Source organism: Hypanus sabinus, chromosome 5, assembly GCF_030144855.1.
Source record: "Hypanus sabinus isolate sHypSab1 chromosome 5, sHypSab1.hap1, whole genome shotgun sequence".
Classification (NCBI taxonomy): domain Eukaryota; kingdom Metazoa; phylum Chordata; class Chondrichthyes; order Myliobatiformes; family Dasyatidae; genus Hypanus; species Hypanus sabinus.
This window is the reverse complement of record NC_082710.1, coordinates 145,899,742-145,918,992: the sequence shown is the minus strand read 5'-3', so window position 1 is coordinate 145,918,992 and position 19,251 is coordinate 145,899,742. Positions and strand designations below refer to the sequence as shown.

At 42.7% G+C, this 19,251-nt stretch overlaps 2 protein-coding genes across 5 annotated transcripts in view; one reads left to right on the top strand and one right to left on the bottom strand.

The window, feature by feature from the left end:
* Positions 1-1,846, bottom strand: part of si:ch73-390b10.2 (Golgi pH regulator) — a 67,013-nt gene extending 65,167 nt beyond the window's left edge. Inside the window, exon 1 of the mRNA XM_059970530.1 lies at positions 1,670-1,846. Within this exon, the coding sequence (XP_059826513.1) occupies positions 1,670-1,711 (42 nt within the window). The 5' untranslated portion in view covers positions 1,712-1,846. The remainder of the gene's footprint in view (positions 1-1,669) is intronic.
* The window catches only part of fgf14 (fibroblast growth factor 14), a 510,234-nt gene continuing 492,756 nt past the window's right edge, over positions 1,774-19,251 (top strand). For 3 of the 4 annotated variants that reach the window (XM_059970540.1, XM_059970539.1, XM_059970533.1), the window contains exons 1-3: positions 1,774-1,887; positions 8,649-8,709; positions 11,257-11,358. The gene's annotated coding sequence lies outside the window, so the exon portion shown is untranslated. The remainder of the gene's footprint in view (positions 1,888-8,648; positions 8,710-11,256; positions 11,359-19,251) is intronic. The other variant, XM_059970534.1, reaches the window with a different exon arrangement.

The following is a 19,251-nucleotide window of genomic DNA, read 5'->3' as shown; positions in this document are numbered from 1 at the left end:
GATGGTGATGAGGGAGGAAGTGTAGCTTTGTCAATAAAGTAAACTTTAAGGAATATTGTGAAGGAAGGAAAGATACAACCCTAAAATTGAGTCAGAATATGGTTGGAGCTGGGAATTTGGGTGTGATTCATTTTGGGAGGGTGAAAAGAGACAGATCTGTCTGAAGGATAAACAAACAATGTGATCCTAGTGACCACGTACCTGAAAGGCTTCTATTCTATTAAACAGAATACCCCAAACCATAACCTAGATTTATACTCTTAGCAAAAACAAGGCACTTCTTGGAAGCATTATTGACATTTGGTCAATAGCTCTGGTATGAATTATTGGCTCAAATGACAATGACAGAAAAAATGTTTGGGGAGGGAAATCTAGAGCTTTGGCAGCTGAAGGTATGGCTACTGATGCAGAATGAATAATAGAAATTATGGGTCACAAGGAGGCCATTTGGCCCACTTTGGCCTCAATGACCAAAAGATGGAGAAGTTAATTCTACTCTCTGCCCCATTAAAATCCCCACAAACAGCAATATGATAATCTGACTTAATGATGTGAATTAAGGGATAAGTATCGGTTGGGGATACTGATGACAACTCTGCAATTTTCTTCAAGTAGTGTCATGAGATTTCTAATGCTTCTTTCTTCTTAAGAGAACACAGGGAAATTGGTTTAACTTATTATTGGAGACATCGCTGACAGTGTGTCACTGTAGCTTCAAAATTCTAAAGTCAATCTGACAATCTTCAGAGTACAAGAGCTTGGCAATGCCAAATCTAAAAAGAGAAGAAACGTTACAAGACTCATCTAGTATAATCCCACCTCTCCACTCTTTTAGCCATGCAAGAGCTGCTGGAACTGCAGTTTGATCCATAGAAATAACAACATCCTGCCTTTGTCTAGTGAATTTCAGGGAAATAGGCATCCACAAAAAAAGGTGTGTGTGTGTGGGGGGGGGGGAGAGAGAGAGGGAGAGAGAGGGGGAGAGAGAGGGAGAGAGAGGGGGAGAGAGGGAGGGAGAGAGGGAGAGAGGGAGGGAGGGAGGGAGAGAGGGAGAGAGGGAGAGAGGGAGGGAGGGAGAGAGGGAGAGAGGGAGGGAGAGTGGGAGGGGGAGGGGGAGGGGGAGAGGGGGAGAGGGGGAGAGAGGGGAGAGAGGGGGAGGGAGAGGGAGAGGGAGATCTTATATAGTTTTATGAAATCAAGAGGGTCATAAATAAAGTGAATAGTCACAGTCTCTTCCCCAATGTAAGGGACTGGAGGGCAGAGGTTTAATGTGAGAGGGGAGAGATTTGAAGGCGACTTGAGAGGCACGTTTTTCTCTCAAGGGTCGTGGGTACATGAAACGAGCTGCCAAAAGATGTGGTAACGGCAGGCACAATTACAATGTTTAAAGACACGTGGACAGGAAAGCCAAAAGCAGATAAGTGGTACTGGCTCAGGTGAGCCTCTGCGTCGGTATAGACAGGTTTGCCAGGGGATTTCTGCACCTTGGACGGTGGAGGGAAGCTGTCTGCCCAAGGGAAGTAGGGCAGGGGTGGAGATGGAGGGACAGCACAGGGCAGGCGGGCCGAGTAGCCTAGCCCTAGCGCTGTCAGTTTGTGTGAGGGGGAGTTCACTGACATGGGGTGTGGGTACGTCCGGTAGAGGATGGGGTGACGGGCACTTCACTGACCTGCGAAGAGAACATGATGACCGAGTCCACAACAAACGACATGGCGACAACCCGTTCCCACGTTCGTCATCACTCCGCGACGTTGTGACATCACGGGTTGCGCGGGCTCGCGGAAACCATGGCAACGGAGGAAATATGTTAAGAGTGAAGAGGAGGGAGGATGAAATGGGTGCGGGGCTAGGGAGTGAGATGGATTGAGTGAAGAGCGGGAGCCGGAGGTGAGTTGAGATGGAAGGAGGGAGTGGGTTGAAAGGAGGGATAGTGATCGTCACAGCGATGAACGAAGATTGGAGGGGGTTAGGGAGTAAGGAGGGATCGAGGTAGCGACAGAAGGGTTAAGGGATCGTGGGAGGAAGGGAGAGTTGGAGTGGACGGGTAAGGAGGGAGGAGGTGGTCGGAAGGGGAAAGAGGGGTGGAGAGACTGCGATGGATGAGGGTAGAAGTAGAGACACATGGGGTGAGAGTGGAGAGGTTTCCTACACGATGGAATAGGGATGCAACCAACAGGAGGGAGGAGTATTAGGGTAGGGGGAGGTGGTGCAGAGTGGAAAGAAGCACTAGTGCTGCCACACTGAGGAACAGAAGGAAGGTATTGTGACCCCACTTTGAAAATCCTTTTCTGATATCTCAACATCTTCCTTGATGAATGGGGCGTAGGACTGGCCAGTCTGCTTGGTGTTTTTCCCGATGCAACTACGTGGTCTAGTTTTAATTTGCACCTTCTCCCTCTCATCACAAAATATGCAACTTCATACTTTATAATAAATTTCATTGGTATTTTACGTCTCTATTTTTAGTACATCTCTATTCTCCCGAAGACTCGCTGTCCTTGTTATTTCTGAGTTTGTATCTCTGCAAATTTTGAAATTATATCCTGTACACCTGTTCAAGCTATTAATAGGTCAAAGTAAATATACCCTCCGCACCTTAGCATTATCTATCTTTCTGGCTCCGCTGGCTGCAATTTTGATTCCTGACCACCAGAGAGAAGCAGCAAGCTACACAACTGTTCCTTGTTTCATGGTACAGCTCCAGCTAGTGGAAGAAACTAGTTCTTTGGAGAGACTTGCTTTTGCACGTGCCATTCTTGATGGGGATGCTCATTTATTGACAAACTGATGCCAGAAATCTGCAGTACAACAGAAGTCTGCTAATTAATCTATGGGGGTTCTGGTCATTTGTATCTGTTGTCCTATGCAGCATGGCTAGAACTCGGTAACCCTGCCGTGGTGGACTTGGCTATATTTGTAATGCAACATTAATATTTCTTTGCTATTTCATGGAAACTTTACACCTGATCAGCTAAAGAATGTACCCAATGTTAACAGAAGAAAAGCATCGTCCTGTTTAGACACAGCAGGATCTTTCAAACAGTGTCACAGAACTAGATTTATTACCACTGACATACAGTATGTCATGAAATTTCTTGTTTTGCGGCAGTAATAGAGTGCAAGATAAGAATTATTATCAGTTACTAGAAAAATGAAAAAAGAGGAATAATGAGGTAGTGTTCAGAAAATTGATGGTGGAGGGTAAGAAGCTGGTCCTAAAACATTGAGTGTGGGTCTTCAGACTCCAGCACCTCCTCCCTGATATTACTAATGAGAAGAGGGCACAACCTGGATGGTAGCCCTTAATGATAGATGCTACTTTCTTGATGCACTGCCTTGTGAAGATGTCCATGCCACTGGCATGCCTTCTTTGTGGTTGCTTCAATGTGTTGAGCCCAAGATAGATCCTTTGAGATGTTGATGCCCAGGAATTTGAATCTATTCACTCTTTCCACTGCTGACCCCTCAATGAGGATTGGTGTATGTTCTCCCAGCTTCCCCTTCCTTAAGTTCATGGTCAATTCTTTGGTCTTAGTAATGTTGAGTGCAAGGTTGTTGCAAAATTGCCCAAATATCTAATTTCTCTCCTGTACGCCTCTTCCGCACCATCTGAAATTTTGCATCCAACAGTCGTGTCGCTGGCAAATTATAGATGGTGTTTGAACTATGCCTAGCAACAAGTCATGAATGTAGAGAGTAGGGCAGTGGGCTGAGTATGCATCGTTGAGGTGCAATTATCAATGAGGAAGAGTGCTATTTCCAATCCACTCTGACTTAATCTCCCAATGAGGAAGTCAAGGATCCAGTTGCAGAATGAAGTTCAGAGGCCTAGGTTTTGAATCTTTTTGATTAGTACTGAGGGGATGATGGGCATTGAACACTTGAGTTGTAATTGACAAAAGTCAGCCTGATCTATGTATTACTGTTGTCTAGCTTCATCAAAGTTGAGTGGAGAGTCAGAGAGATTGCATCCACTGTAGATCTATTGTAGTGGTGGCGAGTTTGGGTCATTCAGGCAAGAAATAAATTTAGGTATGACCAAAACACTTCATCACAGTTGATGTCAGTCTTAGCAGGCAATATCATTAAGATGGTTCACCTAGGTCTTCTTGGGCACCAGTATGACCAATGCCTTTTTGATGCTGCTCCAGCTACAGCAGTAGAGATTGAAGATGCCCCTGAACATTCCAGCCAGTTGGTCAGCACAGGCTTCCAATATCATGCCAGGTACACTGAGTAGGTTACCTAGCAATCCATTCCCATCTGCCTGCATTTGGCCCTTAGCCCTCTAAACCTCTTCTTTCCATGTATTTATCTAGATGGCTTTTAAATTTTCCCACCTCACCCATTATTTCTGACAGCTCTTTCTAATATGCAACTCACTTTGTGTGAAGAAGTTGCACCTGATGTCCCTTTTAACCTCTTGCCTCTGATCTTAAACCTATGCCCTCTTGTTTTTAATCCTCCCTTCCATGGAAAAATGACAGTACTTTCACACTGGCTATGCCCCTCTTATTCTCTATAACTCTACGTAACACCCATGTTCCAGGGAATAAAGTCCCAATCTACACATTTTTTCCTTATAACCCAGGCCCTCAAGTCCTGACAATATCCTGACAGTCTTTCCTGTGGGTTCTTCAGTGAGAAAATGAAAATACTGCAGTCTCTTGAGCAACAGATTTAGACTGATTTTCCTGTTCTTCATTGGAAAAGCACCTTGAATAGTAACCTACTTTCCAAATGTTGGGTATTAATAAATGTCTTATAGAAGAGGGACTGCCATTGACAATGCAATTCTCACTCAGTGTGGACTTGCTGTGTCCCCTGAAAGCTTCTGGAGTGTCTTTGGCTCAGGAAAGTCTGAAAGGTATCTACTGTAACCAAAATTTGATTTAACGGGAGCTCTGTATGAGCAGTCAGTACTGCTTTCTGCTTGTTTGGGTTTGAGCTGCAATGAGAAGCTTTGTCACTCAATTTAGGAATGTGCTGTTAGCCAATCAGGAGACTGGAATTGGGAGAAGGCTCTGGAGAACACTGAGCTGAAAGTCTTTGTTGGCAGGAGCTGGGAGAAGACAGGAGGAACAATGGCTAAGGATTCTGTCCCTGTTGCAGAAGGTGCTTTGTGCAGACGAATGGCTTCAAGGAGGAAGGGCCAACGCTCCAGTGGGAGACCCGTTTGTTCAAGATGGATTTTGAGCGACATTCTGAAGATTCTGTGCTTTCACGCAGACCAAGGGTCAAGAGCGTGAGTGACAGACAAGTTCAGGATGAACTCCATCTTAAATGCACACTTGACTATTTAAAAATAATGGGCCCTTCTTATTTTTTTTCTTTCTTTCGTTTCATAACTTTAACATTCTTAAATATATTTCTTTATATTTGTCTGCAATTTCTTGTCGGGCAGGGGCAGTAAATCACAGAGCATTCACACAAACCAGGGTTCAGTGGGTGAGACATCCCAACCTCACAGATTTGGCTGAACCAAAGTTGTATACAAAGTTGTACAAAGCCTGAGAAAAGTGGGTTTCTTGCTGCAGAGTCTAGTGGCTGTTAGCAAAGGGCTAATGTTCTAACTTTCCAGAGATGCCCAGATATAACAACCCAAAAAGGGATTTGTTCTCCAGTGAGTTAAGTTAATTCTCCACTTCCCAGCACCTTCTAGTCCAAGGGTTCCCAATCATTTTTATGCCATGGACCAATACCATAAAGCAAGGGGTCCACGGATCCCAGGTTGGAAATCACTGTTCTAGTTTTTGCTTCATATTGGTATTGCAGAGTTTACTTTGGAAGAATCTTCAGCAGAAGAAGAATGAATAGTCTACAGGGGGAGGTGAAGAAGGTTGGGAGAACATAAAACAGCAGTGTAGAAGGCTACACGAGTGAATCTGCAGATGCTGGAAATAAATAAAAACACAAAATGCTGGCAGAACTCAGCAGGCCAGACAGCATCTATGGGAGGAAGTAGTGACGACGTTTTGAAGGGTTTCAGCCCGAAACGTTGTCACTACCTCCTTCCATAGATACTGTCTGACCTGCTGAGTTCTGCCAGCATTTTGTGTTTTTATGTAGAAGGCTAGTTTGAATACCTGTACATGTGCTGTAGATTTGATTTAATTGTTGAAAAAAGCACTATATATCATTTGAAGGAAGAGAAGATGGACTGGTTCGTTTACTCCATATGTAGTTATGATCTTTACTGTAAGCCCCCAAGAGTTTACAAACATTATTGGAGGTGAATTGTATTTAATTTAGATACAGTAAATAACTGTACTTAGTTAAAGTTTCTTGCGTTAACATCTCGAAGTATCTGTCCTGGGCCCCCAACAGATTGATGCAACCACGAACAAGCCATGCCAGTGGTTCCACTTCATTAGAAGTTTGAGGCGATGTACCTGTGTATTTTTGAATAATAATAATTATAAAAAAAAGTTTTAAAAAGAAGTTTGAGGCTTTTGGTATGTCACCAAAGACGTGCAAATTTCTGCTGATGTATGGTGGAGAGCATCCTGACTGCTTGTACCGCTGCCTGGTATGAAGGCTCTAATGTCCAGAATCGCAAGAAACTGCACATGGTCGTGGACCCAGTCACTTCCATCGTGGGCATAACCCTCCCCACCATCAAGAGGTGGTGCCTCATAAAGGCAGCATCCATCATTAAAGATCCTCATCATCTGGGCCAAGCCCTCTTCATGTTACTACCATAAGTGAGGAGGTACAGAAGCCTGGAGCCCACACTCAATGTCTTACAAACAACTTAGATGTATAAGATGACGAGAGGCATTGATCGTGTGGATAGTCAGAGGCTTTTTCCCAGGGCTGAAATGGCTGCCACAAGAGGGCACAGGTTTAAGGTGCTGGGGAATAGGTACAGAGGAGATGTCAGGGGTAGTATTTTTATGCAGAGAGTGGTGAGTGCGTGGAATGGGCTGCCAGCAATGGTGGTGGAGGCAGATACGATAGGTTCTTTTAAGAGACTTTTGGATAGGTTCATGGAGCTTAGAAAAATGGGTGAGCCTGGTAATTTCTAAGGTAGGGACACGTTCGGCACAACTTTGTGGGCCGAAGGGCCTGCATTGCACTGTAGGTTTTCTATGTTTCTAACTTCTTCCCCTCCACCATCAGATTTCTGAATGATGCATGAACCCATGAATAAAATATTGTTATTTGCCTTTTGCACTACTTACTTTTTTCAGGTCTTCCACTGTACTGCTGTTGCAAAATGACAAATTTCATGTCAGTGGTAATAAAACGGCTACTTATTCTAACGCTATTGGTTCATAGTTACTTAAATTCTTCACCTTTCCTTAAAACAGAAATATCCTATTTGTCCCACCTAGTCCATGCTGCCTTCCAGAACAATCCCTTTTCCTCACTAATTTTCCCTATAACCAGTTCTCTGCATATTGCCTCAATCCCTCCCGCCCCACCCCCGCCCCAGATCTACCATATTCACTAGGACAACCACTAAACAACCCACAACGAAAAGGCTGTTAAAAGTCATAAGCACAAGAGATTCTGCAGTTGCTGGAAATCTTGAGCATCACACAGAAAGTACTGGAGGAACTCGGCAAGTTAGGCTGTGTACATACATCTACCGATGCCTCTGGACACATCTTCAGCGACGTTCCTGGAATCATCGGGTGTCTCAGGTCTTTCAACATCGTACGCCCTCCTCCAGGTGACCCAGCTGGGGCTGATCAGACCCCGGCTTGTGTCCAGATGGCTAGCTACTTATGACTCCATGGCTCCCCTCTTTTGAGCCACAGCCGTCTTGAGGCCTTCTCTGCCACATCGGTGGTACTGCGAATGGCTCTCCTCTTCCTCTCTCTCTTGATGCCCAAATTGCTGAAGGTTCTGGCTAAGGAACGGGCTGCAAATCCCCTACATCCAACCTCCACTGGGAGACACCTCGCTCTCCATCCAGCCTGCTGATAGTTGCTGACCAGTCCTGCGTACTTGGAGAGTTTCCTTTCAAAGGCCCCTTTCAAGCGATCTTCCCATGGGACTGTCAGCTCCAGCATCACCACTTGCTTGGTAGACTCAGACACAAGGACAATGTCTGGTCACAGGACGGTGGCTCTGATATGGTTGGGGAACTTCAGCTGCCTTTCAAGCATAGGCAGCATCTATGAAGGGGAATAAACAATCAAAGTCAGGACATTAAGAGTCAGCTAAATTTAGACTCTGGAAAGAGTCAACTGGGATGTGGAAGGATTTCAGAGCATCTGGAGAAAACCCATGTGGTCGCTAGGTGAAAATGCAAATTCCACACAGGCAATACCCGAGGTCAGGATCGAACCTAGGTTGTTGGTGCTGCGAGGTAGCAGTTCTACCAGCTGCGTTACAAAGCATTTGTCCATCACAATGATAATTTATTCAAATACTGCCACCTATGGGTGCACTATCTCCATTACAAGCCAGACTGATCGGACAAATCATCCAACAAGTTACCATGTGATTAATACACCTGCAGTGTCAATGTTGGTGTATTTGCCTGTGAGTTAGAAAGCTGAGAGATCAAATCCAGCTCTGGAGGCTTTACTCTTCAATCCAGGATGACAGATCCCTTCAGCAGGAAGGGTTGTATCATCGGAGGTGCCATGTTTCAATGAGGCATTGAACCAATGTTTTATCTACTCTTTCAACAGAGTTGAACAATTTCATGGCAGGATTTTGAAGAGCAGGAATTTTTCCCCTGATGAGCTGGAGGTAAGATTTATTTCTGATTGAGTATCACCAAAACATATTCTGGATACTTTTCACAAAACCGTTGTAGGATCTTGATATTTGCAAACTGCCTGCCATGTTTTCTGTACAGTGATATAGTCATAGGAAAGTACAGCACAGAAACAGGCCCCTCAGCCAATCTAGTCCATACTGAACTATTTAAGCTGCCTACTCCCATTGTCCTGTACACAGACCATAGCCCTGCCACCCTTGTATCTATCCAAACTTCTCTTAAAAGTTGAAATCGAGCTCACGTGCACCACTTGTGCTAGCAGCTCGCCCCACACTCTCACAACCCTCTTGAGAGAAGAAGTTTCTCCTCATGTTCCCCTTAAACTTTTCACCTTTCACTCTATGACCCTAACTGTGCTTCAAAAAGAACATTTGCATTTACAAAAGCAATTTGGAATATTTTAAGTTTGTGAACTTTTTTTCTTTTATTCACATATTAATGCATTGCTGCAATGCTTGTAATTGTAAAAGCTCTGCGTGTACTTATGATATGAAAAATGCAAGTTTAAAATCCCTGTTATCATGGTGTATCTGACTCAGAAGCAAATGGGCTTTAAGATACCAATGTGTAGATATAGATGTATTATTCAGGTTACAGAGTAACTCACAGAGTTTCTCCTTAATTCACACAAGTAGTATAAGTACCTCAGGGGGATTACTGAATGCAAACTTGTCTGTACTTCCAGAGGAGCCTGAAGCCTGATTCCTGTAACTCAGTATTTCCATATCACTTTCTAGCTGTTCGAAACACAGCTTAGTCAAGCTCCCAGTTCTTCGTGACATTAAGGAAATATTTCTTTGAAGTCCCCTTTGATGTGAAGTATATTAATCTGTGACGTCATTGCACTTGAGATCACTGCTCCGTGTTGAATAAGCGTGCTTTTGATCTGCCTCAAAACACAAAAACACACACACACACACACACACACACACACACACACACACACACACACACACACACACACACAAAACACCCCCCCCCCTTCTAATAACAACAAATTGTTAAATCTCAAGGGCAATGCTAACAAGATATTCTGATGTTTGAATAATCACTGAATTGTCTCCAGCACCACTCAGCCAAAATGTAAACTCAGTCTAAAATCTCACAACATGAGTTCATTTATGCTTGGTAATATTTTACTTCTCTTTACACTCAGTGGCCGCTTTATTAGGTACCTCCTGCACCTTCGTGGTCTTCGCTGCTGTAGCCTTCAAGGTTCAACGAGTTGTGTATTCAGAGATGCTCTTCTGTGCACCATTGTTGTAACGTGTGGCTATTTGAGTTACTGTCACCTTCCTGTCAGCTTGAGTCAGTCTGGTCATTCTCCTCCGACTTCTCTCATTAACGAGGCATTTTTGCCCATAGAACTGCCACTCATTGGTTGTGTTTTGTTTTTTTGCACCATTCTCTGCAAATTCCAGAGACTGTTGTGCGTGAAAATCCCAGGAGATCAGCAGTTTCTGAGATACTCAAACCACCCCGTCTGCCACCCACAGTCATTCCACAGTCAAAATCACTTACGTAACATTTCTTTCCCTTTCTGATATTTGGTCTGAACAGCCACTGAATGTCATGACCATGCCTGCAGGTTTTCATGCACTGAATTGCTGTGACGATTGGGCGCATTAGCTATTTGCATTAACAAGCAGGTGTACCACTGGATGTATGTCACCTTCGGTTATTTCTTTTATATTTGCAGATTAGTTTGCAGTGGTGGCCTGTGATTGCACTATCATGGGAATAGAATGGTGAAATGGGATGGTGTGCCTTTTCCAAGGATTTGGAGTTGCTTAGTGCCTCAGTAAGGCTCGATGCATTATTTATCATTTATTCCCCAGCACCAGTTAGCAAGTACAAACTGTTACTTCTAAAATACTGAATGGAATTATGCAATTTGGCCCAGTTTCCAAATGTTTTTGCTTTCACTGTGGACTGAAGATGTTTTGACTGCTTCATAATTCCATACAACATACAAGGATCCATCTGCCCAGTGAGTCTATAGTGGTACTCAGAGTGTTACAATTGCCCCGCTATTTCTACTTCAATCTAATTTTCCCCACATTCCCTTGCACCCTTCCCATATTCTGATACTTAACTGCACCTAAGGAGCAATTTACAGCAGCCACTTTATCTACCAGCCTACACATCTGTGTGATGTTGGGAAATCCTGAGCACACAAGGGGAACCCACGCAGTCACTGGGGAACATGGAACCTCCATACAGACACCATCATGAGGCAGACACCTTACTAAAGCCAGCCACAGTGGAGACAGGAGGTTAATGTTTCAGGTCAATCTGTTCCAGTCAGGGACAAGTAGATAGGGAAAGAAGGATCAAAAGGAGAGGAGTCTGTAATCTAGTGGAAGTCAAGGGAAATTATCAGATATATAATGGGACAGGTAGAGAGGCACATGAAAGTTCTAAAGGCAAATGACAACAAAGACTCGAAGATTCAAAATACATTTTTTATCAAATAATGTATAAATTATGCAACCTTAAGATTTGTTTGCTTACAGGCAGCCGCAAAGCAAGAAATCCAGAAGAACCAATTAAGAGAAAAAAATAAAAGACCAACACCCAATGCAAAAGTACCAGAGGGCATGGATTGAGAATAAGAGGTCAGTTATTTAAAACAGAGTTGAGGAAGAGCTTCTTCTCCCAGAGAGTTGTGGAGGTGTGGAATGCACTGCCTTGGAAGACGGTGGAGGCCAATTCTCTGGATGCTTTCAAGAAGGAGTTGGATAGATATCTGATGGATAGGGGAATCAAGGGATATGGGGACAAGGCAGGGACTGGGTATTGATAGTGAATGATCAGCCATGATCTCAGAATGGCGGTGCAGACTCAAGGGGCCGAATGGTCTACTTCTGCACCTATTGTCTATTGTCTATAAAAGAAAGGAGAAAAAACACAAATCGTACAAACAATTGAAGCAAACAACAACATTCCAAATACCTCAATTTTTTTCTTTCAGGATTCTAGCATCTGTGGTATTTTACCTATGATTTTATTAAGAACAAAACCTTATATTTACAAACGTTTCCTTCACGCAGGAAACATTCATCGAATGTTTCACAGAAATATTATCAGCTAAAGTTTTAAAATGAGGCAAGTAAGATTGTTTAGCAATATAATAATATCAACAAATATCAAATAACAGATGTCATAGAGCACTGACCTGAAACATTCACTCTGTTTCTCTCTTCACAGATGCTGACTGACCTGCTAAAGGTTTGCAGCGTTTTTGGTTTTCATTTTAAATTTCCAGCATCTATAGTTGTGTGATTTTTTTTTCCAGACAATAATCTCATAACAATGGCTTGGTTTTCAATATTAGCAAAGCATAGTTTCAAAGCAACTTAACTGAAAGGATATGGGTTACTTCTAGTCTACCATAAGTGCTCTACTCTCTCTATACCCATGACTGTGTGGTTAAGCATAGCTCAAATACCATCTATAAATTTGCCGATGATACAACCATTGTTGGTAAAATCTCAGATGGTGATGAGAGGGCACACAGGAGCGAGATATGCCAACTAGTAGAGTGGTGTTGTAGCAACAACCTGGCACTTAACATCAATAAGACAAAAGAGCTGATTGTGGACCAAGAAGGGTAAGATGAAGGAACACATACAAATCCTTATAGGGGGATCAGAAGTGAAGAGAGTGAGCAGTTTCAAGTTCCTGGGTTTAAGATCTCTGAGGAACCAACCTGGTCCCAACATATTGATGCAGTTATAAAGAAGGCAAGACAATGACCTAGGCGTTTGAGGAGATTTGGTATGTCAACAAATACACTACAAACTTCTAAAGATGTATGGGGGGGGGGGGGCGGCTACTGCACAGGACTGACAAAAGCTGCAGAGGGTTGTAAATTTAGATGGCTCCATCTTGGATACTAGCTTACAAAGTACCCAGAACATCTTCAAGGATCAGTGTCTCAGAAAGGCAATGTCCATTATTAAGGACCTCCAGCACCCAGGGCATGCCCTTTTCTCACTGTTACCATTAGGTAGGAGGTACAGAAGCCTGAAGGCACATACTCAGTGATTCAGAAACAGCTTCTTCCCCTCTGCCATCCAATTCCTAAATGGACATTGATCCCATGAACACTGCCTCATTTTTAAAATATATTATTTCTGTTTTTTGCATGACTTTTAATCTATTCAATATACATATAATATAATTGATTTATTTTTTTCTTCTATATTATGTTTTGCATTGAACTGCTGCTGCTAAGTTAACAAATTTCACGACACACACCGGTGATAATAAACCTGATTCTGATTCAGGAGCCGATCCTATCTGATTCAATAACATTGCTGGACTCATGGCCCTGCTTTCACATGTAATCTCTATCATATTCAGGTTTGCCTGTTCTCAACTGGAACCTGTTGATAAAATTCCTGTTCAAACACAAGAGATTCTGCAGATGCTGGAAATCCAGAGCAACAGGCACAAAATGCTGGGGGTATCCAGCAAGTCAGGCAGCATCTGTGGAGGAGAATAAGCAGTTGAGTTTCAGGCTGAGATCCTTCACTAGGACTGGAAAGCAAGGGAGCAAAGCCAGAATAAGAAAGTGGAGGGAGCTAGCAGGTGAGAGGAGAGACCAGGGGAGGGGGGAAGGTGGATGAAGTAAGAAGCTGGGTGTGGATAGGTGGAAGTGGTAAAGGACTGAAGAAGTAAAGGACTTTCTTCTTCCCCTTTCTTCCATGATCCGCTGTCCTCTCCCATTAATTTCCTTCTCCAACCTTTTAACTCTCCCATCTATCAGCTCCCAACTTGTCACATCACCACCCCGCCTACCCCACCCACCTATCTTCCCCCTCACCTGGTTTCACTCATCATATGCCAGCTTGTACTTCTTCCCCTCCCCTCCCCACCTTATTCTGGATTCTGCTCCCTTCCTTTCCAGTTCTGACAAAGGGTTTTGACCTAAACTGTCAATTGTTTATTTCCCTCTGTACCTGACCTCCTGAAGTCTCTTTTGCATTTTGTCCATGTTGATCAAAATTTCTGCTTATATATTTTTCTCAATGGACATAGAAACAAAGAGTAAATCAGAATCATAATCAGGTTTAATATTACTGGCATATGTTGTGAAATTTGTTGTTTTGCGGCAGCAACAATTGCAATACATAATATTTTGAAAAATTATATATTACAATAGGAAATATCTGTATAAATTTAAATTAAGTAAGTACTGCAAAAAGGGAGCAAAAAATAAAGGAAAAGAAATAGTGAGGTGGTGTACATGGGTTCACTGACCATTCAGAAATCTGATGGCTGCGGGGAAGAAGTGTTGAGTATATGCCTTCAGGCTCACACTTGATGGTAGCAATGAGAAGAGAACTTGTCCTGGGTGATGGGGTCCTTAATGAGACATCATCTTTTGAAAGTGTCTTCAATGCTGGGGAGCTGCAGTGTTGCAGAAATGGATTTAAAATAGGATTCTTCTTAGAAGGAATTGGATGCAAATGAAGGAAACAATGCGAGGTTTGGGAAAGAAGCAGAAGAGAATCAGAATCAGGTTTATTGTCATTGACTTAGATGACATGAAATTTATCTTATGGCAGCACAGTGCAAAGGCATAAAATTACTATAAATTACAAAAATAGATAAATAGTGCAAAAATCTGAATAATGAGATAGTGTTTATAGATTCATGGACCGTTCAGAAATCTGATGGCGGAGGGGAAGAAGCTGTTTCAGAATTGTAGACTGTGTGTCTGCAGGCTCCTGTACCTCCTCCCTGACAGTAGTAATAAAAAGAGGACATATCCCAGATGGTGAGGAGAGTGGGACTAATTGGATTAGTGAGACTTCTTTGAGGAGCGGACAATGGTCTAAACGTCCTCTTTTCATGCTTTGAGTAAAAGAGCGTCTCTAAATACTTCCAAATAATTAATTAATGTGTTAAGTCCCAATTAAATCAATAAATCTCAAATAACAGGTGACAAAGGGTATGACCTGAAACATTCACTCTTTCATCTACAGATGCTGCCTGACCTGCTCTTTCTCTGATGGAAGCCTGGAAATTAAATATCTAGGCTGAACTTAATTACCTTGTATTTTTAGAATTTTGTCTTTCCTCAAGAGTGTTAAGCTGCATGTGATGCACCTGGTGATAATTTGGTCCTCTGTACAATGTGACAGGGCATTTTTGCCACTGAATCTTTAAGCTTGTTTCATAAATCTACTACTCTTTGTTTTTTTCCCAACCTTGTGTTAATGATAGAATGTTCCAGTGGAGGATACTGATTAGGTCACATGTGAGGCTGTATGTGAAGGTGTTGCTGTTCTCAGCAATGTAACACCACCCTAATCCTACCTCAGCAACACAACACTATAGGTCATCTCTTGTACTACCACGAAACTGCAGAACGCTGCGTGCACTGCTCAGCTTCCCTTCCATGGAATCTGTCTACATTTATTGCTGCCCCAGTAAAGCAGCCAGCACAATAAAAGACCCCAAGGACCATATACGTTCTCTCTTCTCCCCTAACCTATTGGGCAGGAGATACAAAAGCTTGAAGTCACATACCACCAGGCTTAAGGACAGCTTCTATCCACTAGTACAATAAGACCTCACAATCTACGTTGTTATAGCCTTGCATTTTATTTATCTACCTGCACTGTACTTTCTCTGTAACACTTTATTCCGTATTTTGTCATTGTTTTCCCTTGTACTACCTCAATGTACTAATGTGATGAAATGATCTGTGTGAATGGAATGTAAAGCAAAGTTTTTCACTGTACCTCAGTGCATGAAAAAAAATTATCTGCTATACCATGGACTTGTCTCTGATTGCTTTATTTTGCACTAATAACTATTTTCTAAATGGGGGAGAAGATCCAAAAATCTGAGATATAAGGGGATTTGGGAGTCCTTGTGCAGAACACCGTGAAGGTTAACTTGCAGATTGAGTCAGTGGTGAGGAAGGCAAATGCAATGTTAGCATTCATTTCAAGAGGTGTAAAGCACAAGAGCAGGGATGTGATGCTTAGACTTTAAAAGGGACTTCTGAGGCCTCGTCTTGAGTATTGTGAACAGTTTTGGGCTCCTCATCTAAGAAAAGATGTGCTGGCATTGGAGAGGGTTCAGAGGAGGTTCACAGGGATGATTTTGGGAATGAAAGGGTTATCATACAAGGAATGTTTGTTAGCTTTGGATGTATACTCGCTGGAATTTAGAAGGATGAAGAGGGATCTCACTGAAATGTTTCAAATGTTGAAAAGCCTAGACAGATTAGATCTGGAAAGGATGTTTCCCATGGTAGGGGAGTCTTGGACAAGAGGGCACGGCATCAGGATAGAGGGGTGTCCATTTAAAACAGAGATGCAGAGAAATTTCTTTAGCCAGATCGTGGTGAATTTGTGGAATTTATTACCATAGACAGCTGAGGAGGCCAGGTCGTTAGGTGTATTTAAGGCAAAGCTTGATAGATTCTTGATTGGACACGGCATAAAAGGTTACGGGGAGAAGGCCAGAGAGTGGAGCCAAGGAGGGGGAAAATGGATCAGTCATGATTGAATGGTGGAACAGACTCAATGGGCCAAATGTTCTAATTCTGCTCCCATGTCTTATAGTCTTATACAGACTTGTTTTTCATTGTCTTGTATAATTTATCCATAATTTATATTCTGTGTGTTATCTGAACTCTGTGCCCGTGATGCTGCTGAAAGCAAGTTTTTCTTTGTCCCTGCATTTCACTGTACTTGCACACATGACAATAAATGCAACTTGTTAGGGAAGTTAACAGCAAGTTTCTCATATCATTTTCTCTTTTACTTATCATCTATACCACAATAATGCCCAAATCAATTAATATCAAACTTCAGGACAGTTTGCTTATGATCAATTTATATTTGTTTCTGCGTACAATATTTACATTTTTTACCGTTCCACCACTAATTACCCTTAAGTCCTTTCACCTCCTTAATTTCTCAGTGACAAGCTAAGATCATTTGCTTTAATAAGACAGTAATAAATTGTTATTGCCTTTATTAAATCATTAATTTCCACTGAATACCACAGGAGGAGGCTATTCAGAGCCCAGGGCAGGTTTGGCTATTCATTAAATTCATAGCTGATTTGCATGTGAATACCCTTTTCCTCTGCCTTTACTTTTAGTTTGTCTGCATCCACAGTAGCACAGTTCATAGAACAGCTGCCTCACAGTACTAGTGACCCATATTCAATCCCAACTGCATGGAGTTTTGCATGTCATCATCAAATGTAGATATATTCCATTTGGTCCCCTCAGCTGACTCGTGGTTATACGTAGGTTGTGATTATAGATTGGGGTCCGAACATCTTTGCCTTCTACCACAAAAATACAACTGCAGATGCTGTGGATCAAAGAATACGTACACAACGCTGGAAGAACTCAGCAGGTCAGGCAGCATCCCTGAGAAAAGAGTAGCCAACGTTTCGGGCCGAGACCCTTCATCAGGAATGGTGGGGGGGGAGAGAGGGCCGAAGCCCAGTAATAGAGATAGGGGAGGGGGTGTCTCTAGGCCTTACCCCCTCCCCTATCTCTATTACTGGGCTTCGGCCCTCTCTTCCCACCCCCCCCCATTCCTGATGAAGGGTCTCGGCCCGAAACGTTGCGTTGTCTACTCTTTTCTCAGGGATGCTGCCTGACCTGCTGAGTTCTTCCAGCGTTGTGTACGTATTCTTTGCCTTCTACCACTCCACTGGTCAGAGCCTGCGATCTGAGAAAGGCTCGTTTGTTTCCCAATTGTCAATTAAACCTCAATTCATGCTTATACATTACCTCTCATTCCACGTGCCATAGCCTTGTTCATCAACCTCCTGCATGGTCCTTGTGAAAATCTTCTGAAAACCAAGAGTCAGTCACAAAGCAATATGGTATGGAGAGAGGCCCTTTGACCCAGTGGGTCCAATCCAACCCCAGTGCCCACTCAGCTAGTCCCTATTTCCTGCATTCAGCCCATATCCCTCTAAACCCTGCCCCTGCAAGTACTTCTTAAATGCTACTATTGTACCTTCCTCAATCTCTTCTTCTGGCAGCACATTCCATACACTACCACCCTCTGTGTGAAAAAATTGCCTCTTCAGTACCTTTTAAGTCTTCCCTCCTCACCATAAATCTGTGTCCCTAGTTTTGGATTCCTCTGCCCTGGGGAAAAGACTGCTACCACATCCAACAGTCTCCCCTCATCTACTATATTAGATCAATCCCCAAAGAGCTCCAATGGATTGATCAGATATTTTCCCTTTCATAAATCATATTATTTTTAATTGTCCTGTAAAAGAATCCCAGATTGATATGGCAACTGCTCTGCCCATCACGATGAGAAATTACAGAATATTGTGGGAAGTCCTACATGAAAATCAGCTTTCCCTCTATGGACTCTGTCTACGCAGTCCATACCAGGGATATTTTCTCTTCTCCCACTTCCCATTGGCCAGAAGAGACAAAAGCTAGAAAGCACGTACCACCAGGTTCAAGGACGCTTGTAGCACAGATGGAGATTGGCAGCTGTGATGTTGTGGACATCACAGAGTCATGGCTGAAAGAAGATCACAGTTGGGAGCGTAACATCCAAGGATACACCTTGTATTGAAAGGATGGACAGGTAGGCAGAGGGGGTGGGGTGGCTCTGTTGGTAAAAAAAAGATATCAAATCCTTAGAAAGAGGTGACATAGGATGAGAAGATGTAGAATCCTTGTGAGTAGAGTTAAGAAACTACAAGGGTAAAATGACCCTGATGATATTATATACTGGCCTCTGAACAGTAGCCAGGATGTGGGCCACAAATTACAATAGGAGATACTAGAGCCATGTAAAAAGGCAAAGTAGCAATAGTCATGGAAGATTTCAATTTCAATGTAATTGGATTGGGCAAATCCGGTTGGTGCTAGATCCCAAGAGAGATAATTCATAGAATGACTTTTATAATTCTTCTGGCTTTTTAGAGCAGCTTGTGGTTGAGAATGGCAATTCTGGATTGAGTTTTATGTAATGAACCAGGTTTGATTGGGAAACTTAAGGTAAAGGAAACCTTAGGAGGCAATTATCATAATATGATAGAATTTGCCCTGCATTTTGAGAATGTTAAACTAAAATCAGATGTATCAATATTAGAGTGAAGTAAATGGAACTACAGTGGCGTGAGATAGGAGCTGTCCAAAGTTTTTTGAAGGGGACTCTAGCAGGGATGACAGCAGAACAGCTATAGCTGTAGTTTCTCAGAGAAATCTGGATGATGCAGGAAAGATGCATCCAAAAGATGAAGGGAGGATGAGGCAACTGTGGTTGACAAGAAAATCAAAGACAGCATAAAGCAAAAACAAGGGCATATAATATAGCCAAAATTAGTGGGAAGCTAGAAGACTGGGAAGCTTCTAAAAACCAACAGAAGGCAACTAAAAAAGCCATAAAGAAAGAAAAGATGAAATATGAAGGTAAGTTAGCCAGTAATATAAAAGAAGATACAAAAGGTATTTCAGATATATTAGGAGTAAAAGGGAGACGAGAGTG